At 43.9% G+C, this 27,677-nt stretch overlaps 1 protein-coding gene across 2 annotated transcripts in view; it reads right to left on the bottom strand.

Annotated features, from left to right (window-relative positions):
• Positions 1-25,404, bottom strand: part of GRB2 (growth factor receptor bound protein 2) — an 87,756-nt gene extending 62,352 nt beyond the window's left edge. Inside the window, exons 1-2 of one of the 2 annotated variants that reach the window (XM_009252017.4) lie at positions 25,136-25,404; positions 13,068-13,282 (exon numbers count right to left, since the gene is read on the bottom strand). In XM_009252017.4, the coding sequence (XP_009250292.1) occupies positions 13,068-13,145 (78 nt within the window). In that variant the 5' untranslated portion in view covers positions 13,146-13,282; positions 25,136-25,404. 2 annotated transcript variants of the gene reach the window in all.
• Between the last annotated feature and the right edge of the window lie 2,273 nt (positions 25,405-27,677).

The following is a 27,677-nucleotide window of genomic DNA, read 5'->3' on the forward strand; positions in this document are numbered from 1 at the left end:
GATGTTTCATTAAGTTACAATACTTTTTTCTCAAAAGCTCTCAGCAGAGCCTCCTGGCTTAAAGCTAAACATTTGCAGCATAAACTAAACAAAGACTGGTTTGTCTGTCTTCCCATCTTGTTCCAAGCATGAGTTAAGATGGATGGTCTCCCTCTAGAAAATATTCATTTAGTTCACAGACAAATTAAATTATGAATACATGCCATATTTCTCTAACATAATCACTTATTAATTTAACCTGACAAAGCTAAAAAAAAAGGAAATTAACCACTTAAAAAAATAGTACAAAATAAAATGTGCGGCCGAAAAACTGTGTCAAGCATCTTACATGCTGAGGGAAAGATGTTTAATCATCTCAGAAATCTGGTTAACATAGTCCTATAAAACACTGTTAAACTTTGAAATAATGTTCTATTGTTAAAGGAGACTAGAGAATGAAGCAAACATTAGCTATTATTATGTATTCTGGTTAGGGATTATGGGCCATTCTTATTTAAGGTCATCTTAAGTAGGTAACCATTTGTTCAGCCATTCAGACAATAGGACAATACATACATCAAAACCTTCCTTGAGATTACGAACTAAATTATTAACAGAAACAAGTGAAATATACAGCAATAGGGAAATAATTAAGTCAATTACAGAACATTAACTTGATATATTATACAACCACTGAAAATAATTAGTAAAACTAATATGGAAAATGGTAACATTTTAAATTCACTACAATTACAGGATTATAAAAATGTATACATAATGATAATGCTTAAGAGAGATCTGAAATAGTAAAAATACTGGAATAGAGGGACTTATTGACTTTCCTATCTATTAATGTAAGCTAAAGTAATTCAAATGTTACAGTAAAGTGGAAATATTGCTAATAAAATAATCTAAATATATTCTTTTTCCTCAGCATTCCTTTTCAAACTCCTCTTCATAGTTATGCATGAAAATAAAGATACGGCTGGGTACAGTGGCTCATCCCAGCACTTTGGGGGGCCGAGGCGGGCGGATCATGAGGTCAGGAGTTCAAGACCAGCCTGGCCAACATAGTGAAACCCTCGTCTCTACTAAAAATAAAAAAAAATTAGCCAGGCATGGTGACGGGCACCTGTAATCCCAGCTACTCGGGAGGCTGAGGCAGGAGAATTGCTTGAACCCGGGAGGCAGAGGTTGCAATGAGCCGAGATCACGCCACTGCACTCCAGCCTGGGTGATGGTGCAAGACTCCATCTCAAAAAAAAAATAAAAAGAAAATAAAGATATGAAATAATGACATGAAATGATCAACACTTCCCAAAACACATACCCCTTTCTTGTTCTCAGTGAATCCTACAGTTTTAGGGTCCAAAATACATTTTTTCTCACTTTATAACTGAACTAATGCTCTTGCATTTTTCAAAAGAAAAATGTTACCAAGGGCTTTTGCCATTTTGTTAAACCTAGATTTTAAAAGTCCTGGGTTCCTGTAATCCCAGCACTTTGGGAGGCTGAGGCGGGTAGATCACTGGGTCAAGAGATCGAGACCACCCTGGCCAACATGGTGACACCTCGTCTCTACTAAAAATATAAAAATTAGCTGGGCGTGGAGGTGCGTGCCTGTAGTCCCAGTTATTTGGAAGGCTGAGGCAGTAAAATCACTTGAACTCCGGAGGCAGAGGTTGTGGTGAGCCGAGATCGCGCCACTGTACTCCAGCCTGATGACAGAGCGAGACTCCGTCTCCAAAAAAAAAAAAGTCCTGGGTAATGTATCGAGACCTTGTCTCAAAAAAAAGGAATAAAAAGTCCACTATTAAACTAAAGAATAAATTAGTTGAAAATAAAAGCCACTGTTAAAACGAAGAAAAAAACTTTCACTATTTTACTGCTAATAATTAATACAGGTTGTACATCTCTTAACTGAAATAAGTGATCAGAGGCATTTCAAGGTTTCTGGATTTTGGAATATTTGCATTTATACAGGTTCAGCATCCCTAAATCTCAAAATCCAAAATGCTCCAATAGGCGCTTCCTTTGAGTGCCATGCTGGCGCTCAAAAAAGTTTCAGATTTCAGATCTTTGGATTAGGGATACTCAATATGTAGTTCTTTTGATAAAAATGTTAGGACAGAAAGTAAAAGAACTACTGCTAGAAACCGGACCAAGGTGGGCTAAACTTTCTAGTAAAGAAGGAAATACTAAGCATTATCTATGGCATCCTTAAGATTTTTATTTTTTTATTTATTTTTTTTAGACGGAGTCTCGTGCTGTTGCCCAGGCTGGAGTGCGGTGGCGCTATCCGGGCTCACTGCAAGCTCTGCCTCCCGGGTTCACGCCATTCTCCTGCCTTAGCCTCCTGAGTAGCTGGGATTACAGGCGCCCGCCACCACACTCGGCTAATTTTTTGTATTTTTAGTAGAGACGGGGTTATCACCATGTTAGCCAGGATGGTCTCGATCTCCTGACCTCATGATCCGCCCGCCTCGGCCTCCCAAAGTGCTGGGATTACAGGCGTGAGCCACCGCACCCAGCCGGCATCCTTAAGATTTTTAAAAGTTGTTTGGGAAAAATACGCCTATTCTCATTATTGAGACTAGAGAGAATGTTTACCCATGGCTTCTCACTGAGGGCAATTAAGAGATAATGAAATCGTCCTTAATATCCTTACAGTAAATACTATGAGTTTTTCCCAAGGCTGTTTTTTCAAACTTTCCTTACTGTGAGCCAACTGCACAATCCCAAAGCTTCAGTAAACTATAGAAACTTACAAAAGAGGCCCCCAATAGGACACAGCATAGGTATCCATCTATTTGCTATAGATGTGTAAGAATGGAGAAAAACTCTCCATCAATACTGTGCTTTCAGCTGAGCTCTGGGACAGGGCTGGAACAGTTCTGAGTCTGAGGTAATAGCAGATAACCTTTGACCAGTTTTATGGGTAGAGTCATGTGACTCAATAGTTTCCTGAACCCGGGATCTGGACTAATCACCTCTTATCAATGCTGTGTACTGAATAGATTAATAAAACTAAAAGCTAGCAATTACTGTCTACTTTATGCTAGTTACTGCTTTAAAAACACCAACATAGGCTGGGCGGGTGGCTCACGCCTGTAATCCCAGCACTTTGGGAGGCTGAGGTGGGCGGATCACAAGGTCAGGAGTTTGAGACCAGCCTGGCCAATATGGTGAAATCCCATCTCTACTAAAAATAAAAAATTAGCTGGGTGTGGTGGCGCGCTCCTGTAGTCCCAGCTACTCAAGAGGCTGAGGCAGAAGACTCGCTTGAACCCAGGAAGCAGAGGTTGCAGTCAGCCGAGATAGCGCCACTACACTACACTGCACTACAGCCTGGGTGACAGAGCGAGACTCCTTTCCAGAAAGAAAACAACAACAAAAAAAAACACCAACATATTGGCTCTTTTAATCTTCACTATGACCCCAGGAAGGTAGGAAACTATTGTTCCCATTTTACAGATGTCAGAACCAAAACACAAAGCCATCCCGTAAATTGCCCAAGATCGCAATGCCAGATCTGTCTGTGACAGAGCTAGGATTCCAAACAGGCAGGTCTCGTCTAGAGCCAGTATTCTTTACAATACTTCAGATGTCTCTCATTCCACATCCAGAAGGAGGTAAAATTAAGGGAGTAGCTGCCAAAAGGACAAAGGTTTTCCTCAAAAAGTCATTTTGGGTCACTTTTTCAAATGTCTCAAAGTTTTATGATACTGAGCACAGTCACAGTGAACTTCAGCCTAAGATTTAAAATCAGGTTAAACCTCAATGCTTAAGAAACAAAACCACTCCTCAGCAGAGCACTTCACCTTCCTAGAATATCCTTCAAGGTAAACTAGATGGAGAATGTAAACTGCTTACTATCTGAATGTAACTTTTTTCTTTTAATAAAACTGATAGCTGGGCACGGTGGCTCACCCCTGTAATCCCAGCACTTTGGGAGGCCGAGGCGGGTGGATCACCTGAGGTCGGGAGTTTGAGACCAGCCTGGCCGACATGGTGAAACCCTGTCTCTACTAAAAATACAAAAAATTAGCCGGGCGTGGTGGCACACGCCTGTAATCCCAGCTACTCAAGAGGCTGAGGCAGGAGAATCGCTTGAACCCGGGAGGTGGAGGTTGCAGTGAGGTGAGATCACACCACTGTACTCCAGCCTGGGCGACAGAGACTCTTGTCTCAAAATAACATAACATAAAATAAAATAAAATAAATAATAAAACTGATACATATGGTAAGTAATTCAAAAGAGTATAAAGAGTAAAAGTCACCTGAAATTCAGTTACTTGGAGACAACAATTACAACTTGGGAGACCATTCAGAAAGAGATCTATGTATGTGATAAAAAAAGAGGAAAAGACAGCAATTTTTTCTAAATGGCCTCTCTCTCTAGTTTGACCTCATTTGTGTACAGAAAGGCTTTGTTTACAGAGGCCAGGCGTGGTAGCTCATGTCAGTAATCCCAGCACTTTGGGAGGCAGGCGGATAGCTTGAGCCCAGGAGTTCGAGACCAGCGTGGGCAACAGTGAGACCTCCTGGCTCTACCAAAAAAAAAAAAAAAAAAAAAGCAAACAAACAAACAAACCAACCCTTAAATTATCCAGGTGTGGTAGTGCACAGCTGTAGTCCCAACTATTCAGGAGGTTGAGGTAGGAGGATTCCTTGAGCCTGAGAGGTCAAGGCTGCAGTGAGTCAAAATCATGCCACTGCATCCCAGCCTGGGTGACAGAGCAAGACTCTGTTTCAAAAATGAAAATAAGGCTGACCGTGGTGGCTCACATCTATAATCCCAGCACTTTGGGAGGCTGAGGCAGGCAGATCACCTGAGGTCAGGATTTCGAGATCAGCCCGGCCAACATGGTGAAACACTGTCTCTACTAAAAATACAAAAATTAGCTGGGCATGGTGGTAGATGCTTGTAATCCCAGCTATTCAGGAGGCTGAGGCAGGAGAATCACTTGAACCACGGAGGTGGAGGTTGCAGTGAGCTGAGATTGTGCCACTGCACTCCAGCCTGAGCAACAAGAGTGAAACTCCATCTCGAAAATAAAAACTAAAAATAAAAAAAAGGAAAAGAAAAAAAGAACATAAAATCAGGACTAAACCAGATTGGATCTGAATCCTAACTTGTGAATTTGGGCAAATTAAGCCTCAGATTTTTTGTCAGTAAAATGGGGATAACAGCATCTGCCTTTACAGGATTTGTGTGAGATTAAAAGAGAAGGGAAGTTGAATACTTAGCTTAGTGCAAAGGCATGCTAAGTATTTAATATGTTAGTTATATTATTACTTATTAAAACAGGATCCATTTAAACATTTCTCTGTGCAAGTGTAGGCATTATTCTGTGTTGATATAGATCAACGTTAACACCTTCATTGTATTCCACTTAATAGGTGCCATAATCTACCTCTGTAAACCCCACTAATTGGTTTTGCTTTTTGGCTAGCATGGCAATTTCATGAACTGGAAGGTGCATGCCACTTTTATGTGTTTTAACATCTCTAAAATGCATCTTACAATTGACAGTATTGGCAGAAAAAAATTTTTCTAGGTGGTATATACATAATTGAAATAAACATCCTTATGTCCACATCTTTAAAAAACTTGTTTAAGAGTTTCTTAGAATAAATACTTTTTTTTTTTTTTTTTGGAGACAGAGTCTCACTCTGTCGCCCAGGCTGGAGTGCAGTGGCATGATCTCGGCTCACTGCAACCTCTGCCTCCCGAGTTCAAGCGATTCTCATGCCTCAGCCTCCTGAGTAGCTGGGACTAGAGGCACACACCACCACGCCCAGCTAATTTTTGTATTTTTAGTAGAGACGGGATTTCACCATGTTGGCCAGGCTGGTCTCAAACTCTGACCTCAAGTGATCTACCCGCTTTGGCCTCCCAAAGTGCTGGGATTATAGGCATGAGCCACTGCGCTCGGCCTTAGAACAAATTCTTAAAATGTTACTTGCTGGATCATTTTATGTTCTGATACCTATTACCAAGCCACCAGTGAGTAAGACAATATTGGTAAAAATCTCCAGAGACATGGGAAAGTGGTACCCATTTCTTCACACTGTAGCCAGCAGAGGATGGGGTCAATCTTTGTTATCTTTGGTAATCTGACATACAAAATGACAAACTTACTCTTGACAGGAAGTCCAATAAATCACTCATGGAAGCAATGCCGCGCAGTTGAACAAAGCAAGACTACTGATACCCTAACATTTCTGGTTTACTCATACCTGGACAGTTAAGAGGGGTATCCATGTACTGTGATGGGTACACCCAGTACACCACAGCAAGACCTAAGATCAAACTCCATCTCTGTCACTTGCTAGATGTGTGAATCTGAGCAAGTTTCTTAAGCTTTGAGCCTGTTTCTGCACCCATAAAATGGGGTTAAGAATGCCGATCTTGGCCAGGCGCGGTGGCTCACGCCTGTAATCCCAGCACTTTGGGAGGCTGACAGGGGCGGATCACGAGGTCAGGGGATCGAGACCATCCTGGCTAACACAGTGAAACCCCGTCTCTACTAAAAACACACACACACACAAAAATTAGCTGGGTGTGGTGGCGGGTGCCCGTAGTCCCAACTAATCGGGAGGCTGAGGCAGGAGAATAGCATGAATCCGGGAGGCGGAGCTTGCAGTGAGCTGAGATCCTGCCACTGCACTCGAGCGAGACTCCATCTCAAAAAAAAAAAAAAGAGTGCCAATCTTGCCCAGCATGGTGGCTCAAGCCTGTAATCCTAGCCAAGGTGGGTGGATATTTTGAGGCCAGGAGTTCGAGATCAACCTGGCCAACATGGTGAAACTCATCTCTACTAGAAGTATAAAAATTAGCAGGGTGTGGCAGCATGTGCCTGTAGTCCCAGCTATAGGCTGAGGTGGGAGGATCGTTTGAGCCTGGGAGGCAGAGGTTGCAGTGAGCTATGATGGTACCTCTGCATTCCAGCCTTGGTGACAGGGGGAGACCCTGTCTTTTAAAAAAAAAAAAAAAAAAAAAAAAAAAAAAAAAGGCCAATATTTCAGCACTCAAGATTAGAAATGATCTATAATTTAGTAGGCCGGGCATGGTAGCTCACACCTGTAATCCCAGCACTTTGGAAGGCCGAGGCAGGTGGATCACTTGAGGTCAGGAGTTTAAGACCAGCCTGGCCAACATGATAAAACCACATCTCTACTAAAAATACAAAAAATTAGTCGGGCTTGGTGGCGGGCGCCTATAATCCCATCTACTCGGGAGGCTGAGACAGGACGATCACTTGAACTCAGGAGGTAGAGGTTGCAGCAAGCCGAGATCGTGCGATTGCACTCCAGCCTCGGCGACAGAGTGAGACTTCGCCTCAAAAAAGAAAAAAAAAAAACCCAACAACTTAGAAGCTATACTACCATATGGTTTAGAGGTGAAACTGAAAGATTCTGAAAGAATACTACATTTCCTTACTCATTTCTTTCTCCAAACGGGGAAGAATCATCTTCAGCCAGTCTCCCAAAAAGAGTCTTATATAGGAAATGAAAGTTCATTCTCAGCACCTATTTGGAAATAGTCCATTCAGCTGACAAAATGAATATAATAAAAAGCAAGCAGATTATTTGCTTTAAGAGCACTCAAACAACAAACTGCTACCTTCCTTTTTTGTTTTTGTTTTTTGTTTTTTTGAGATGGAGTCTCTCTCGGTTGCCCAGGCTGGAGTGGAGTGGCACAATCTTGGCTCACTGGAACCTTCACATCCTGGGTTCAAGCAATTCTCCTCCCTCAGCCTCCCAAGTAGCTGGGATTACAGGTACGCACGCGCACCACCGGGCCGGCTGTTTTTTGTATTTTTAGTAGAGATGGGGTTTCACCATGTTAGCCAGGCTGGTCTCGAACTCCTGACCTCAAATGATCCATGCGCCTCGGCCTCCCCAAAGTGTTGAGATTCAGGTGTGAGCCACCACGCCTGACCACAAACTAACCTCCTTCTTAAAGATTAAATGCAATATTCTGGTTTAGTCAACAAGATTGATAAGAATTCTTACCAAAAGGCAAAGGCTGGGTGCAATGGCTCACACCTGTAATCCCAGCACTTTGGGAGGAAAAAATAAATGCTTCTACAGAGTATACTGATACTAGGACTTTAAAATAGTGGGAAAAAAAAAAACAATACTTTTTTCTTTTTTTAATTTGGAGATGGGGTCTCGCTTTGTTGCCCAGGTTGGGCTCCAACTCCTGGGCTCAAGCAATCTTCCTCTCTCAGCTTCATGAGCAGGTGGGGCCTTCAGGCTTGCACTAGCATACCTGGCTTTTTATTTAGATTAGGTAATTTGAACCTGTGAAATGGGACTTGTGCACTGAAACTCAGGACTTATAACTTGTGAAAACTCTAACCAACCAAACTAGGAATTGGCTCTCCACTGATCTTCTCCATTGAGGATCATAATCAAAGGGCATTCCTTTCTTAGGAGACTTATTAAAATGCCCCTATCTGACAGGCAGAAATCCCATGATTCTTCCTTTCAGTATCTTTCAAACCACTCCCCTCCTTCATTTCTAGTATCCTAGGGTTGATACAGACACTTGACACACAATCCGATTACTTGCCACCATCCAGGCTTGGGGCCCCAGCCTTGTCCCCTTGCAATTCTTTATACACACATACACAATGCTCTTCATCGCTAAAAACCTTCTGAGGCTTCTTAAGGACCAGATCAAACTCTTACTGGGCTTTTCTCACCTCGCTCCAACTCTACCTTATTTTCCACTATGTCAGTCTAGATTCTTATTCCAGCCTTCCTATCTCAAACACAACAAGCACAACTTCCGACTCCCTTGAAATGTCCTCCTTCTCTTAACCTACACGTCCTGTTCTCCTTACAAGGTTCAGTTCAAGTCACAACTCTGCACACACCTGACTGATGTCAGCGCCTGCCAGTTTCATCCTTCCTGAATGACTCTAGCAGTTACAGTGTGCAACCCGACTCAAGTATACCATCAAATACTACTAAGAATCACTACTACAAATCACTACCAAGAATGATAGTTGTGTGATCTTGGACAGGTCATTTAACCTATATGGGCCACCATTTCCTCATCTGTAAAGTAGTAAGTCTAACTTAAGAAATTTTAAAAGATCTTGCCGGGCGCGGTGGCTCACACCTGTAATCCCAGCACTTTGGGAGGTCAAGGCAGGCGGATCACAATGTCAGGAGATCGAGACCATCCTGGCTAACACAGTGAAACCCCATCTCTACTAAAAATACAAAAAATTAGCCGGGCTTCCTGGTGGGCGCCTGTAGTCCCAGCTACTGGGAGGCTGAGGCAGGAGAATGGCGTGAACCCGGAGGCAGAGCTTGCAGTGAGCCGAGATCGCGCCACTGCACTCCAGCCTGGGTGACAGCGCGAGACTCCATCTCAAAAAAAAAAAAAATAAATAAAAATAAATTTTAAGAGATCTTTTCCTGTTCTAAAAAAATTTTTATATACCATCTTGTACTGTTTCACATATTAATCTCAATTCTCTTACTTGAGATTCTGGAGCTTCTGAAGGGAGAAAGTACATCTTATATTTCTCTCCCAACTCTCAAAGCAACTTATCCCAGTATCTGGCTCAAGAGATGCTCAGTCAGTGTGACACTGAAATAGGCCAGGCAGTGCTGAGACAGAATGCTTTTAAGATCTCAATGTGAACTCAAGACCTGTTTCTAAAGTAGTTTAAGAAACTGGTAAAGGTAGTGCCAGAGAGGGTAGAATACACCTAGATGATCCAGGCTGGCTCTCCACTAGAGCTGAAGAAAGCAAGAAGCTGGCTCTAGAATGGAATGAGCACAGATTTGAGAGCTCAAAATGGTCTCTTAATTCCTATGCAGCACAATTTGAAGTACGTATACATAAGCCCCTAAATGGCAGCTGTAACTCCTAGGTGAGCTCATCCAGTTTTATGTGCTCTAGTGTAGACTATTTAGGGGTCTTGTCAGTGGAGAACCTCTGGGACTGTCTCAAGCCTGCCCTACAATGGTGGGAGGAATTCTGATTTATTCCAACCACACCAGGCCTGAAACCTGCAGTGGAAGGGCAATTCCTTCTATTTTACATCCCAGTGTCTTCTCCCTCCCCCAGCCAAGAAAAACACAAGCTTTTATAAGAGAGAGAAACAAAGGCAGACATATTGAACCATTCAACTCTATTTTAGGCTTCCAGTAGTGCTTTTATTTTTTCCTCTTTTTCTCAGGACAGTAACAGGTCAATGTGTAGACAGAAAGTAGGGAAGGGGTCTGCTGGAGGAGAGGAGTCACGATTTTTAACTAAAAGTTAACCAAGAACTCCAAGACAGGAGAAGATGTGATCCTTCTGAACTATAGACAGAGGGTGAACGCTAAGTGCCATTCATTATCTTGAAATGAAACTTATTCAATATCCATATGCACGTTTCCTTTATCAAGAGAGGGCATATATATGCCTATTTCAATGAAAGTTAAATTGGTCAATGCTATTCCAGCAACTTTTAAAACGTGTTTTGGCTTACAACTAATACCCTCAAGACTTCCCAAATCAAAGCAATTCAAATGAAGCCAGTTTACTCCTTGAAGAATCAAATGAGGAAAACTCCGTTTTTTTAACTAACAGCTTTTAAGAAAGCATGTTCCTCCTCTTCACCCAGCCATTTCACACAGTTATGAGACAAAGGGCAAATACTGTATCGTCACTCTTTTTCTTTTGGAGTAAAGCCACAACATTACCAACAAACAGCTAATGGCCACCGTTCAAAAGCAATAATGGCATTATGACTTCATATCTCAGTTATCTACCAAATTGAAAAGAACCACATATATGTATTTTTCTCTCTCTTCAAAGAAAATCTGAAAGTGAATGTGAGTATTCTGATTTACTTTCTCCTCCATAATAAAAATTTCTGCGGGACTGTTAAACAGGATTTTCTTCCCTAATAATAGGATAGGAAAGAAGGTTTTTACACTTGCTCCAGAGTTTACTAATTTAAGTTAAAGAATTCATAAAATGTTCATGGTCTAGGTCTAGGACAAACTTCAAAGACAGAAATCAGGGAAAGTTCTTGTTTAAAAATTCTTAAAAAGAAGCTGGGCGCAGTAGCTCACGCCTGTAATCCCAGCACTTTGGGAGGCCGAGGTGGGCAGATCACGAGGTCAGGAGATTGAGACCATCCTGGCTAACACGGTGAAACCCCATCTCCACTAAAAATACAAAAAATTAGCCGGGCATGGTGGTGGGCACCTGTAGTCCCAGCTACTCAGGAGGCTGAGGCAGGAGAATGGTGTGAACCTGGGAGGTGCAGCTTGCAGTGAGCCCAGATTGCACCACTGCACTCCAGCCTGGGTGACAGAGCGAGACTCCATCTCAAAAAAAAAAAAAAAAAAATTCTTAAAAAGAGACTGCATGCCCCTGGTTTTGTTTTAATTTGTTGCTTCAGTGCTTAATGTGCAATGGGACAGATTTAGAGAAAAATATGAACCACCAGCCTTCTAGGTTCAAGTTTCTAAGATAAACTTATGAAGAAATCTAAGTTTGTATCAAAAACAAAAAATACTAGCCCAAAAGGGCTTTTGTACAGGCTATAGATGGGCATTTGAGTAGCCCATCTTATACCATCACAAGTGGGTTATCTGCGGAAAACAGTAATCACCTACAGAAACATCAAATTACCTCTCCCATACACCAATGAAAACTAAGCAATTTTGGAGTTTAAGTTAACTTTGCCCTGATCTCTAGCTGGGCATATTTTCTCTAGTCCAAGAAAATAGAAACCTATAGCTGGTTCCGTCTGCTTTCTGACAATTTATGTTGACTTTGAGAATACCCTCAAAAAGTGTGGTGTCACAAACACAGCTTTGAAATGAACACACAGACACAAAGTTTTCTTCTCTTTAAAGGGCTCTGCAGCATCATCTTCTATGAGGCTCAACCTACATTTCTAACATTAAAAAATTACTGGGCAGTTAACTTCAGAGTAGAACTCTACGCCTTGGGCAATGAGGGCAAAATAGAGACTATTAATAAGTCCACATAACTTAAAAGTAAAAAAACTGCACGTCCTTTTATAAAGAACCATATTTCTACATCTCCACTTGCTTTCTCTTTATAAAATTCTAAGAATTTCATTCAGGGGTAGTAAACAAATGAGGTAGCAAATTCCAACAATCAGTCTAAGGCTCAGAAGGAAAAATGTCAAAACTTGAGACACAGGGAACACTCAAACATTAAGCTTCAGCCTTTCCTCCTTTAAAGTTAACATACTCTTTGATAACACTCATCCTCGTTAAAATAAATTACACATCCAAAAGGACAAACTGCTACAGTCAATTGGGTAAACAACATAATTAACATGTGCTGGGGGAGAGCGAATTCTCACATAAATAGTGGGGCTCAAAATAAGCTGCACATGGTATAGAAGCTGATTTTTAAACTGTCAGCAGGTTTCTTTTCGTGCAATTAGAGTTTAATATGTGGTAATTGCTCCTCAAGTTTCTTTTAAGAAAGTCGAAATCTGACTTGTACAATAGCAGGTTGCACCTTATTATTTAGAACTCCATTTGTTTTTTCACAAAGAATAAAAACACACTGAGGTTCTTTAATGAGTCTTGGTATGTACTTCTAACAACCTCTCTAAACTGGGAAAATTAATTTCTAACCTACCAAAATCATATTCCAGAATGCAAAATCCTTTGGCTATATAAAATAAGACTAACTGAATGCTTTTACATAAATACTTCAGGTCTAGGTCTTTTTAAAAAATGCTATTTTTAAAATAAAACTCTACAGGGCAAATCAATCTACTGATATACTTCCTTTCTACAATCACATTACTTTGACTTTACTTGAAATATTACCAGTATCAACAGACAAATGAAGCATTCACACAAAGGCAGTTAAACACCACACATCACACCAACTCACTTAAGTCATATTTAATATTCTACTCAGCATCTATCTCAAGCTCTCCAGAACAAATATGATGGTAAATGTTAAAAGTGTACAATGAAAAACACAGCTTCTTTGTGTGTAATCAGGGCGAAAGAAGGTGGGTGAGCACGAGGAGAGCGATCTCAGCATTGTGCTCGGCATCAGCACTTACCTTGAGGATGTCCCCCCTTTTGAAGCTCAGCTCGTCGTCTGCAGTAGCTTTGAAGTCATATTTGGCGATGGCTTCCATTCTGAGCGCTGCTCAGTGCTCAGCAGCCTGAAGCAGGGGGAAGGGAGTCTTCCCTGCTGAAGCAACCCAGCGCTCTGGGCTTAGCCTCGCCTCTCTTCTGGGACTCGCTCCGGCACTCTGGGACACACAATGCCACCCTGAAGCAGGAGAGGGACGATTAAGAGCAGTGGCCAGGATTGAAGGCAACCCCGCCCTGCCAATCGGCCTGCTGTCCCAGCCCCCACGCCCCCTGGCTCGGCCTGGCTCAGCCCTCCTCCCTCCCTTCCAGGCAACAGCCCCCCCCCACTTCTTCCTCTTTTCAGCCTCAGCCCCCAGGCGACTGACAGGCCTGCCGGCCAATGGCACAGCTGCCTGAGCTATTCCTGAACACACTTCCTCTTCCTTCCCGCTGGGTGTGCACTGCGTGCAGGAACCGGCTGGAGTCCCACTCAGTCTCCGCCTTTCCTCCTTTACTCCTCACAGGCTGTTCTCCAGCACCAAATACGGTCCACTGAAAGGAAGGCCTCACCCTGGGGATGGCACCTGTCTCTTCTCGGTTAAACAGGCCTGTCTCCCTCCCTTCCCCCCCGCCATCCTTTCTGGTCTTCTGAGAATGCTGGCTTCCCTACTCCACAGTCAAGAGCAAGCAAAGCAAGACTCTTTGCTCTGGAGCTGCTGCACTCTTCTCGAAACTAAACCATGATCTGCTCCCAGGAGAGCAGGAGAAAGTAAATGTAGGAACTGCTTTTTCAATCCATTTACTGCTGCAAGCACCGGCGGCTTTCCCCTGCACTTCCATGCTGTGATCGGCAAGCTCAGGTAACCAGAGAAAGATCATAGCTCCGAGCTGTGTACCGGTGGAAATGGTGGGGATGACGCTCTTGCATAAGGCTCCCTTTCCCCTGCAGATCCCCAAGACTCTGGGGTCCCCACCAGGAATGAAATAAATGACCAAGGCTCAGCACTCCATAAATAGCTCCACATTATTTCTAACTAACCTAAGGAGCAGAGCTGAAGTCCTAATCTACACTTGAAAGGAATCCCTTTTTCAGAATCTGAGCTGCCAAGTATCTTGTTTGGGAAAGAAAGTGCAGGGAGATGGTGCCCGAAGAAGGTCAAAGAGAAGTCTCTCTCACAGTCTCCCTGTGCACAGCTTCTTAGAGCAAGCAGAGTATAAAACTGATGCAAACTGCATTTTGCAGGTAAAAGGTTCTGTGAGAACCCTGAGATACTGTATCAGATGATGATGAACTGGCAGTAGTACAATCACCGGTGTAGTGAAGCATCTCCAGCCATGAATATAGGACACAACCTAGATCTGTGGATAACTAAATAAAAATAAAGCCCCGTTCTGTTTAGCTCGGTCACTGTTTTCATACTTGCTAAACAAAAGCAGAAAACAACAGAACTGGGACAGATTATTTATAGTGACACCTTTCTTGGATAACTACAACCCAGCAGCTCATTTGAGGGGCACAAGTGATTATTATTCCTTTGTTCTAAAGTTGACAATTGGGGCACTAATTAAGCATAGCTGCAAATGGACCAAGTAGTAAACCAGTGGGGAATATTAAGATTAGACTGAGATAAGTATTATCAAAAAGAAAATAAATCGTCTGACAATGAGTCCTTCAGTCAAATTCTGAAAGCCAAACATTCTGCTGCAGGTAACTAATAAACCAAACCAATGTTTGTTCCTTCAGGCCATACCTAAGATATTCCATGTGGTGCTGGCTGTAACAGGGAAAGTAAAGAAAGAGTCCCAGCAAATATTAAAAAATACGGAGGTTGATCTGAGAATATTTATTTTTGTGTATCCTTAAATGCCCTTCACTTACACTCTCTGTAGTTATTTTGATCAAACTAATCCATGTACATAATTTTAAAAGTCAGAGTATTAAAAGGCTTATGAAAAAGAGCAGCTCCCTACCAACAACCCACAGGCGATCACTCTCAATTTTGTTTTTTGCTTTCTCTTTGTATTTACTTAGAGTATTTTTCTTTTTTTTAATTTTGTGGTCAATGCACAAAATGGATAGAGTGTTTCTAAAGAATGTGCTTTTACTGCTTTCTTAGTTTATTCCAGCCATTATCTATTGTCCGAAAGGTGAAGATTTAGTTTCCCCTGACCTATACCAGTAATATCACATATTCTGGTTTAATCAGTAGTATATTATGAAATACTACTCACTGATAATTTAAATAATGCATTAAAACCAATAATACTTTTTTTTTCTTTTTTGAGATAGAGTTCTCTCTCTAAGATTGCCCAGGCTGGAGTACAGTGGCATGATCTCGGCTCATTGCAACCTCCACATCCCAGATTCAAGTAATCCTCCTACCTCGGCCTGTAGCTGGGACTGCAGGCACGTGCCAACAAGCCTGGCTACTTTTTATATTTTTAGTAGAGACGGGTTTCGCCATGTTGGCCAGGCTGGTCTTGAACTCCTGGCCTCAAGTGATCCGCCCACCTTGGCCTCCCCAAGTGCTGGGATTACAGACATCAGCCGCTGTGCCTGACCCAAACATACTTTTTTGTACAATCCTTCAATTTTCCCCAGCATTAGCAACTGCTTAATGTTCTATTTTTTACTTGCCTAGTTCCCTGTGTATCTACTTTTACTTTTTCTTTTCTCTTTTTTGAGACAGGTTCTTGCTCTGTTGTCCAGGCACGAGTGCAGTGGCATGGTCATGGCTTACTGCACCCTTGACCTCCTTGGCTCAAGTAATCCTCATGCCTCAGCTTCCCAAGTAGCTGGAACTACAGGTGTGGGCCACTATGCCCGGCTACTTTTTCTACTTTTGTAGAGACAGGGTCTCACTATGTGAGACCAGTCCAGTATAGCTTAGTGTTGAATTTGCATGGTCTCTAGAGGCAGGCCCCTCACGCTAACTGCTACGATTTTGGGCAAACTTTTGAAACAAGCTCCAGTTTCCTCACCTGTAAAATGAGAATAATATCTACCTTTTAAGACCCAGGCTGGTCTCAAAACTCCTGGCCTTAAGCAATCTGCCTGCCTCGGCCTCCCAAAGTGCTAGGAATACAGGGGAGAGTGAGCCACCACGCCCAGCCCTATTTTTACTTTTAACGAATGCTCCAAAATCTCTCCTACTATCAAGATTTTCCTCAGCCTATTTATTTTAACTGGTCTCTATTGCTGAGACTATGTATTAGTGATAGCAAGCTGAAGAATACTTAAAATGATAGGAAAAGAATAAGGAGTTTTATTTTTGAAAAACAGATATCAGATAGAAATGAAAAGCCCTGTCACTTTCAAGGTGCTATGTAGTAAGACCAGCCATAAGCTTCTGTGTCATTCAGGATTTAAGACAACTGCAATGTTACTCAACAGCAGTACAAAAACCAAGACAGTTCTCAATACCTGCTTTCCTGCTGCTACTCAACTCATCTGCTGAAAGCTTAAAAAGAATAACTTTCTTGAAAGTCATGTTTTGAGTAACTATTGCTTTGTGAGATGCAGAGTTTGACAGAAAATTAAATCCCTACGTCCATGGCTGTGCTGAGTAAAAAAACAGAAAACTCAAAGAGGAAAGCTTATTAGGTTATCCACCCAAAAGAGCATATTCGCTAAAGGAATTCAAAAGGGTGTGTTTCAGTAAAGACAGAAAAAAAATCTAACACATACACAACACTAATTACTAAAAGGAAGAAATCTGAAAGCAGACACAATGTGTAATGATTTTAACAGAGTAGATGTTGCTGTTCACTTCCCAAGAATGTACTAAACACTGAAGCCTAACGAGAGTAACCTCGAAACTGTTACCAGCCCATTCCAAGCAGTGAATTTTAAGAAAGGTAAGTACAGTTTTAATCATTCATTTCAAACAATGTCAACTGTATCCAAAAAACTACTATCCTAAAGGTATTTGTAAGACTTTTTTCTTTCTTCCATTTAACTCTCTTCTTCCCAAAATTCACAGAAAATAAAATATATGACACCAGTCCAGTATAGCTTAGTGTTGAATCTTCATGGTCTCTAGAGGCAGGCCCCTCACACTTACAGCTACAGTTTTGGGCAAAGTTGTGAAACAAACTCCAGTTTTCTCATCTGTAAAATGAGAATAATATCTACCTTATAAGATCCACTGAGGATTAAATTAGACAACATAGGTAACACATTAAGTGCTTTGGATAGAGCCTGACATGTAATAATCACTCAAAATTAATTAATTAATTTTTTTTTTTTGAGACAGCATCTAGCTCTGTCGCCCAGGCTGGACTGCAGTGTCACGATCTCAGCTCACTGCAACCTCCGCCTCCCAGGCTCAAGCAATTCTTCTGCCTCAGCCTCCCAAGTAGCTGGGACTACAGGTGCGCACCACCAAGCCTGGCTAACTTTTGCATTTTTAGTAGAGATGGGGTTTCGCCATGTTGGCCAGGCTGGTCTCAAACTCCCACCTCAGCCTCCCAAAGTGCTGGGATTACAGGCATGAGCCACTGCACCCAGCCTTCAAAAGAAATTTAAAATGTTACTCTATTTAAAACATATGAAAAGAAATGCAAATTAAAACAATCAGTTCTTTCATATACTAATTGGCAAATTTTAAAAATATTTATAATAGCTAATCTGCAATACTTTGAGTAAACACACTTTTATTTATTTATTTATTTATTTTTCAGAAAGGGTCTCACTCTGTAGCAAAGGCTGGAGGGCAGTGGCGTGATCGTGGCTCACTACAACCTCCGCCTCCTGGGCTCAAGGGATCCTCCCACCTCAGCCTCCTTAGTGGGGACTACAGGCACCAGCCACCATACCCTGCTCATTTTTTTTTTTTTTTTGTAGAGATGGGGTCTCCCTATGCTGCCCAGGCTGGTCTCAAACTCCTAAGCTCAACAGATCTGCCTGCCTTGGCCTCCCAAAGTGCTGGGATTACAGGTATGAACCACCACACCAGGCACAAACAGACTTTTTACCCTACCCGGTGTCCATTGATTCAACATTTTGAGAAGTTACTAACTGACAATGTGGCTTGGTGTTACATAATAATAATAAAATCACCACAGAACCCACACTACAGCAAGGAATTAATGAGCTCAGCTCAATCTTTTTGGTGAGCTCTTTGGTAATCTATTGATAACTTTTATTTACTTTTATTTATTTTTTAGAGACAAGAGTCTTGCTCTATCCCCCAGGCTGGAGTGCAGTGGCATGATCTCCGCTCACTGCAACCTCCACCTCCTGGGTTCAAGCGATTCTCCTGCCTCAGCCTCCCAAGTAGCTGGGATTACAGGTGCCTGCAACCATGACCAGCTAATTTTTGTATTTTTAGTAGAGACAGGATTTCGCCATGTTGCCCAAGATGGTCTTGAACTCCTGAACTCAGGTGATCCGCCCACCTTGCCCTCCCAAAGTGCTGGGATTACAGGCGTGAGCCACTGCGCCCGGCCTATTTACTTTTATTATTTGAGACAGAGTCTCGCTCTATTGCCCAGGCTGAAGTGCAGTGGAGCAATCATGGTTCGCTTCAGCCTCAAACTCCTTGGCTCAAGCCATCCTTCTGCCTTAGCCTCCCAAGTAGCTGGGACTACAGGTGCACACCACCATGCCTGGCTTTTTTTTTTTTTTTTTTTTTTTTGTGGTGACCAGGTCTCACCATGTTGCCCAAGCTGATCTCAAACTCCTGGACTCAAGTGATCCTCTCCATCTCAGCCTCTCCAAGTGCTGGGATTACAGGGGTGAGCCACCACACCTGGCCTTGACAATCTTGTTTTTCTTTTTTTTTGAGGTGGAGTCTCGCTTTGTCACCCAGGCTAGAATGCAGTGGCGCGATCTTGGCTCACCACAACCTCCGTCTCCTGGGTTCAAGCTATTCTCCTGCCTCAGCCTCCTGAGTAGCTGGGATTACAGGCCCCCACCACCACGACTGGCTAACTTTTGTATTTTTAGTAGAGACGGGGTTTCACCATGTTGGTCAGGCTGGTCTTGAACTCCTGACCTCGTGATCCACCCGCCTTGGCCTCCCAAAGTGCTGGGATTACAGGCCGGGAGCCACCACGCCCGACCAACAATTACTTATTTATTTTTTTGAGACGGAGTCTCGCTCTGTCGCCCAGGCTGGTGTAGTGGCGCAATCTTGGCTCACTGCAAGCTCCACCTCCCAGGTTCACGCCATTCTCCTGCCTCAGCCTCCCGAGTGGCTGGGACTATAGGTGCCCGCCACCACGCCCGGCTAATTTTTTTGTACTTTTAGTAGAGATGGGGTTTCACCGTGTTAGCCAGGATGGTCTCGATCTCCTGACCTCGTGATCTGCCCACCTCGGCCTCCCAAAGTGCTGGGGTTACAGGTGTGAGCCACCGTGCCCTGCCCTGACCGACAATTTTGAAATATTAATACGTCCTCTTTTTTTTTGAGACAGGGTCTTGCTCTGTCACCCAGTCTGGAGTGCAGTGGGTGCCATCTTGGCTCACTGCAGCCTTGACCTCCCAGGCTCATGCCATCCTCCCGCCTCAGCTTCCCAAGTAGCTGGGACTACAGGTGTGTGCCACCACACCTGGCTAATTTTTGTAAATACATACTCCTTTTTTTGAGATGGAGTCTTGCTCTGTCACCCAGGCTGAAGTGCAATGGCACGATCTCAGCTTACTGCAATCTCTGCCTCCTGAGTTCCAGCAATTCCCCTGCCTCAGCCTCCCAAGTAGCTGGGACTATAGGCGTGCACCACCATGCCTGGCTAACTTTTGTATTGTTAGTAGAGACGGGCTTTCACTATGTTGGCCAGGCTGGTCTCGAACCCCTGACTTCAGGCGATCCACCGGCCTTGGCCTCCCAAAGTGCTGGGATTACATGCGTACCACCATACCCAGCCTCATGCTCCTTTTTTCTTTTTGAGACAGAGTCTCGCTCTGTTGCCCAGGCTGGAATGCAGTGGTGTGATCTCATCTCACTGTAACCTCCACCTCCTGGGTTCAAGCGATTCTCCTTGCCTCAGCCTCCCAAGTAGCTGAGATTCCAGGCGTGCCACCACCACCTAATTTTTGAATTTTCTCTGTGTGTTTGTGTGTGTTTTTAATGTTTGTATTTTCAAATAGAGACGAGGTTTCACCATGTTGGTCAGGCTGGTCTCGAACCTCAAGTGATCCGCCCACCTCAGCCTCCCAAAGTTCTGGGGTGACAGGTGTGAGCTACTGTGCCCAACCAATATATACTCTTGACCAAGCAATTCCACTTCCCAGATTTATCTCACTGAAACAATGAGACAAAACACAATGTGCAACATACACATATACACCCACACCCTTGATCAATATCCATGAGCTTGTGTATGGAGTATCTACATAAATACCAGGATATGTTATCAATTTTTTTTTTTTTTTTTTTGAGACGGAGTCTTGCTCTGTCGCCCAGGCTAGAGTGCAGTGGTGTGATCTCTGCTCAAAGCAACTTCGACCTCCCAGGTTCAAGCCATTCACCTCAAATTTTTAAAGCTGCAGAAAAATTATAGTTTATCCTATTTCTGTAAGGCAAAATAATACACCAGTATGTGCTTTAAAAAAAAGGCTAACAATGGTTATCTCTGCTAGCGAGATCACAGAACACTTTTACTTTCTGCATGATACACCTCAATCGTATTTTCATTATTTTTACAACAGGCATGTGTTACTTTTGCAGTTACAACACAAACCAAAAAGCTTACTGATGCTCTGGAGTTAGACTTGGATTCAAATGTCACTTTCCACTTACTATTGAGGGGACACTGGAGAAGTAACTTATATTCTGTAATCTCTAGTATCCCTTAACTGGAAAATGGGAATAACAACAGCAACTACCTTACAAAGTCATTCCGATAATTAAAAGAGATAATGGTTGTAAACTGCCTGGCAGAAGTCTCTGGCTCTCTCCAAAAGACTGAGCTAACTAATTATCCACTATAGTGTGGGCTTGTGATGATTTTATTATTATAATCTAGTATAAACCAGAGACCTTAACTAGTATTTTCAGTCTCTTTTCAAATACTAGCCTACATGTTCTAAGATTAAATGTGGAGTTTCCATCTGCATAGGCAGATATCCTGATGAAACCATCATCAGTTGAAAATACTGTTACAATGAAAATGCATTTTAGGCCGGGCGCGGTGGCTCATGCCTGTAATCCCAGCACTTTGGGAGGCCGAGGAGTGTGGATCACGAGGTCAGGAGATAGAGACCATCCTGGCTAACATGGTGAAACCCCGTTTCTACTAAAAATACAAAAAATTAGCCGGGCGTAGTGGCGGGTGCCTGTAGTCCCAGCTACTCGGGAGGCTGAGGCAGGAGAATGGCGTGAACCCGGGAGGCGGAGCTTGCAGTGAGCCAAGATTGCGCCACTGCACTCCAGCCTGGGCGACAGAGCCAGACTCCATCTCAAAAAAAAAAAAAAAAAACCAAAAAAAACGAAAATGCATTTTAATACACCTAACCTACCAAACACCACAGCTTAGCCTAGCTTACCTTACCTTAAACGTGCTCCAAACACATTAGCCTACAGTTGAGCAAAATCATCTAACACAAAGCCCATTTTATAACAAAGTGATGAATATCTCCTGTAATTTACTGACTAGTGTACTGAGAGTGAAAAACAAAACAGTTATATGGGTAGTGGAAGTATAGTTTTTACTGAGTGCTGTTGCTTTCACACCACTGTAAAGCTGAAAAATCTTTAGTCTGAGTCTACAGAATCAGAAGAATTCTCTGGTAGGCAAATTAATGACCCTACTAAGTATAAATTTTAAGTTAAATCACTCCACATCACAGTATTAAGAATGCTAAAAAATTTACACACATAAAAATGAATCACGCTTATAGTCACTCATTCCATTAGGCTATTCTAAATACTGACTTTGTGTATACACAGAAAAATGTAATTTTAAGTTGAATTACTTAAAGCCACACATCAGTCTTATTATGTATGGCTGCATTCGGTAACAACAGTTTTGATCCTTAGACCATCTGTATCAAAATCCACCCATTCAGAGACTGATTCACTGTGGGGTACATCCTGGAGTTCTACCAGAACCTAATTTTAAAGAGATCTCCCAGTGATTTTTATGGATACTAAATTTTAAATCACTGCTATACCATAAGGATGCCTTAACCAGATTTTAAAATGTGCATTCCAGATAATGCACTACAATGTCCTTGCATGAAATGAAAATAACGCATATTGGCCGGGCGCGGTGACTCACGCCTGTAATCCCAGCACTTTGGGAGGCTGAGGTGAGTGGATCACCTGAGGTCGGGAATTCCAGACCAGCCTGACCAACATGGAGAAACCCTGTCTCTACTAAAAACACACAATTAGCCAGGCGTGGTGGTGCATGCCTGTAATCCCAGCTACTAGGGAGGCTGAGGCAGAAGAATTGCCTGAACCCAGGAGAAGGAAGTTGCGGTGACCCGAGATCATGCCATTGCACTCTAGCCTGGGCAACAAGAGCGAGAATCTGTCTCAAAAAAAAAAAAGAAAATAATGCATATTCACTTGGCCCAACTAGGAAAAAGGCAACTTTGACCAAAAAAAAAAAAAAAAAAAAAAAAAATATATATATATATATATATATATATACAGACTGTCAACAAGAGCAAGAATCTGTCTCAAAAAAAAAAAAGGAAATAATGCATATTCACTTGGCACAACTAGGAAAAAGGCAACTTTGACCAAAAAAAAAAAAAAATATATATATATATATATATATATACAGACTCTCAAAAGCCATTCAGTAATGGTGGAGAGTTCCTCTGAATTAAGCAAGTATTAATTTCTCTCTGGAGGGCATGGTGACTCTCTATTCTGTATTACTTCATTTCTCCAAAATCCGTTCCTCTTCTGTTGTATGTGTAACAATTAGAACTCTGATGGACAACATGCAACATGATAACAGCAATTACTGAGAAGAATCTCTAAGTACCATCAACTAGTAGTATTTAAAACCTAGCAAGCCTCTCAAATCTGAATAACTTGTTGACGAAGTAAAGTGCCTCAAACATTTAAACGTTTAAGTTTAGGCCGGGCGCAGTGGCTCATGTCTGTAATCCCAAGGCTGAGATGGGCAGATCACTTGAGGTCAGGAGTTCGAGACCAGCCTGGCCAACATGGTGAAACTCTGTCTTTACAAAAATACAAAAATTAGCCAGGCGTGGTGGTGAGCACCTGTAATCCCAGCTACTCGGGAGGGCGATGCAGGAGAATCGCTTGAACCCAGGAGGTGGAGGCTGCAGTGGGCCGAGATCGCACCACTGCACTCCAGCCTGGGCGACAGAGCGAGACTCCGTCTCAAAAAAATAAAATAAATAAATAAATGCTTGTGTTTAGTAGAAGAAAGCTGATTATAAGAATTAACTCTGGCCGGGCGCGGTGGCTCACGCCTGTAATCCCAAGACTTCGGGAGGCCGAGGCGGGTGGATCACCTGAGGTCAGGAGTTCAAGACCAGCCTGGGCAACACAGGGAAACCCCATCTCTACTAAAAATACAAAATTAGCTGGGCATGGTGGTGGGCGCCTGGGATCCCAGCTACTCGGGAGGCTGAGGCAGGAGAATCGCTTGAACCCAGGAGGCAGAGTTGCAGTGAGCCGAGATCGCACCATTGCACTCCAGCCTGGGCAAAAAGAGCAAAACTCTGCCTAAAAAAAAAAGTCATGTAAGCCCTGAGCTGACCCAATCTTCCTTACTATTATAAAGACATACTAGAAGAAAGCATAAGTAGGCATAGAAGCATAATCTTAAAAGAAAAAGACTAAAAGACAAAAATAATACAAGCAAACCACACTTGTGACCTAGTGGCAGGACTGATTTCTTAGGGATGAATTCAATCTTTTGAGCCTTCCCGTTCTCAGAGAGGGTACTTCAGCCTCCCACGGCTCTCTAGCAACCCTTCTGGCTGACTGCAGGGAACGCAGGGGACGCGCAAAAGTAAAGGAACGAAAGCAAGGAAAGAGGGTCTCTTCCCGAGAAAAAAGACAGAATCTTGAAATGAGAGAAAACGAACAGCACGAAAGGGAAGAAACCTCGAAAAATTACGCCAGAGTGGGGACTACAAGGAGGAAGGGGAAGTAGATTAGAAAAAAAGGGGGGGTGGGGGGAGGAAGGGGCAAATGACTTGCACTACACAAGCATTTCGTGTCCCTAGTGGAATGGACAGAAGTAGATAGAGAGGGAAGGAAATAAGTGGAGAAAGAGGGGTAAGAAAGCCAAAATAGACTAATGCTAATTTCTCTCATGTGTCTGACATTTCTGAAAGTCAACAGCATCAAGAAGAGACAGACCTCAAGTGCACTTCAGTCCCCTGCAAACTGCACTTTCAGAGCGTTTGAAGCCAGCCTTGAAAAACTTTCTAAACAAGCCATAACTCATGTGTGGCTTACAATCACAGAGAGGGCGCGCCGCAAATGAAAATTACCAGCGCCGGCTCTCGCCGCAATCCTTCCTCGGTGCAGTCCAACCTGCTACTGCTGAATTTTTCTTGACAAATATTTTTCAAATAGTTTTTTTTAAGTGTCAGAATAAAGGTATCTCCCCCGGCTCCAGCAGCAAACATTCTGCCCCAAGCTGGATTCCCGCACAAAATTAAGCCCAAAGACGCCAAGAGATGGTGACGTGGTTGCCGTGCAGGTCGAAGGCACATCAATCACCGCAGCTGCAGCCCACAGCAGTCCCCAGCCGCCAGGCTCGGGCAGACTGACTCAGTCGGCGTTCGGCCCGCCTGGGCTTCCCGGGCCCCTTCCGTGCAAACCCTCCCGATGAAGGCAGGGGACTTCGCCAGGGAACCCCGACCTCTTCCCCCGGACTCCCGGACTGCCCAGAGCCGACAGCCGGAGGAGGACGGTCCCCAGGAAGGAAGCGCCCCAAAAGGGGAAACGTAGAGTCCGGAGCCCCCGGGATTCCGCTCCACGTCCAAAGCCTCGCCGCCCCGACGCGAACCCCGGGGCCGGTCCCGGTTCCCCCGGGGCCCACTCCCGCTGTAGAGCCGAGAGGAAAAATCACCAGAGAGGCGCTGAGCGCAGCCTCCCATACTCACCGTGGCGCAGCTACTCCGCTCAGCGTCCGGCCCGCCCCTCCACAACGCTGCGAGCGGCCGGCGTCCCCAAGGCTCCTCTGCGAGGGCAGCGCTTGCTCCCGCCGCCGTCACCGCCACAGGCACAGGCTCTGCCACAGACGCCGCCGCCGCCGCCGCCGCCGCCGCCCGGTCGCCGAAGCAGCAATGCCTCCTCGCTTCCGCTCCCCGTCGGTGTCCCGCGAGAACTTCTCCACGAGGCCCCGCCCCGCCCCGCCCCCGCGAGACTTCCCTCGGCGGAAAAGGCCCAGAGCGCAAGCGCTCCTCCTCAGCCGGGCCCCTGCAGGTAGGGAACCAGCTAGGTGTCAGGGCGCATGCGCCAGACCGCCCCGCAGCAGGTGGCCTCGGCACGGCTCCGCCCCCGGGTCGCCGTAACCCTCTCGGTGCCAGAGCGGGTAAATGACAGCTTAGCCCTGAAGGACTCTTTCCCCGTCTAATCACTTTCTTTTCCTCTTCTACCAAACCTAGGCAGTTGGATGGGTAGGGGCTGGGGGGAGGAAGAGATCTTCCAGAATGAAGCACTCCAAATAGAGGACCAGGTCTTAAAATGTTTGAGAATCCGGTCCGTACAAACTCTGCAGTGTTGAATGATTGGTGAGTTTGTTTGCTCATTGATTGAATCACCGCAGAGTTTGTACCGACCGGATTCTCAAATATAGGCCGAACACTGTGCTGGGTATAGAACAGAAATCTTGGCCCTTAAGGAATTCACGGTCTAGGAAGTAGAAGAAAAATAAACAAATAATGCCATAAGTACTGTTATAATTATTTGGAGTTTGCTGAGGAAGCTAAAAAAATGGAGGGGGGACTGCCACACTGCCCATTGCAGAAGAGCCTTCACAGACGTGATGCGGCGATGTCTGAGCTGAGTCTTGGAGGATGAGTAGGAATTTGCCAGGCAGAGAAGCCAGAGTAAGGGCATTTCAGGGAAAGGGAATGGCACGTAAGTACAGAGGCTAAGTACAGAGGAACGGAGGCGTGAGAGAGAAAGTCGTGTTCTGTGCAGTGCTAAGTAGTTCAATTCCTGTATGAGGCCGGTGAGTACGGGGGAGTGGCAGAAGATGAGGCTTGGAGAAATAATTCTTATTTTTCAGTTTCCAAAGCTCTTCCAATTAAAGGATAGAACAGAACACACCTAGTGTTAATGTGCCTTCTGGAAGCCAACAAAATAGCGCTGAGGTGAGAATAGCCAAGCATCTGATTTTATAGAGAAAACAAGCCCATTGAAACACAGAAAATGAATTGTTCTTTCACCAAGTATTTATTGAGCATCACCTGTGTGCAAGGGGCTCTGCAGGGTCAAAGATCAACCAGATGAAGCCCCTGCTTTCAGTGCTTTGTAATCTAGAGTTGCCTAATCTGTAAGACAAGCAGTTGGCCCCAAGTGCCACTGAACTACACATAGGGATGGCTGAGGAGGGAGCCAGTACTTGGTGCTGAGCTAATCAAGAAGGATTTGGTTTGAACGGCAAAGTGAAAGCAGGGAGGAAAGAGGAAAGAGTAATGGAATCAGCCATTTTTTTTAATTTTTTTTTGAGACGGAGTTTTGCTCTTGTTGCCCAGGCTGGAGTGCAATGGCATGCAATCTTGGCTTACCGCAAGCTCCGCCTCCTGGGTTCAAGGGATTCTCCTGCCTCAGCCTCCCGAGTAGCTGGGATTACAGGCACGTGCCACCACATCTGGCTAATTTTGTATTTTTAGTAGAGATGGGTTTTCTCCATGTTGGTCAGGCTGGTCTCGAACTCCTGACCTCAGGTGATCCACCCACCTTGGCCTCCCAAAGTGCTGGGATTACAGGCGTCAGCCACGGCGCCTGGCTTTGTTTTTTTTTTTTTTTTTTTTTTTTTGAGACTTGCACTGTTGCCCAGGCTGGAGTGGAGTGCAGTGGCATGATTTTGGCTCACTGCAACCTCCGCCTCCTGGGTTCAAGCATTCTCTCACCTCAGCCTCTCAAGTAGCTGAGATTACAGCAGCCTGCCACCACACCCAGCTAATTTTTGTATTTTTAGTAGAGACAGGGTTTCGCCATGTTGGCCAGGCTGGTCTCGAACTCCTGACCTCAGGTGATCCATCTGCCTCGGCCTCTCAAAGCGCTGGGATAACAGATGTGAGCCACCACTCCTGGCCATCAACCAATGTTTTTGATTAGTCCAAGCCCCAGGAATTGGGGGGAAGAGTGATGAGAGAGACGGGCCAAAATGCAAAATGCAAAATGCATGGCTTAGGTGTCATAGTCAAGTGATGGGCAACCTCTGAAGGTTTCTGAGCAGGAGGTGTCTGATATGAGGTGAAAATAACAAAAGGACCCTCTATTTACCACTTGATGCATACTTAAGTCATAGCGCCTCCACAGGGTGGGTAATATCCCCATTTTACAGACTTGGAAACTAAGCCTTAGAGAGGTTAGTAATTTTTCCAAGGAAGCCAAAATATAGTAGACCTAAGATCTGGACTAAGGCCTGTCTTGTTCTAAAATCCACATTTTTTCCCCGCACTATGCCACTTT

Source organism: Pongo abelii, chromosome 19, assembly GCF_028885655.2.
Source record: "Pongo abelii isolate AG06213 chromosome 19, NHGRI_mPonAbe1-v2.0_pri, whole genome shotgun sequence".
NCBI classification, from domain to species: domain Eukaryota; kingdom Metazoa; phylum Chordata; class Mammalia; order Primates; family Hominidae; genus Pongo; species Pongo abelii.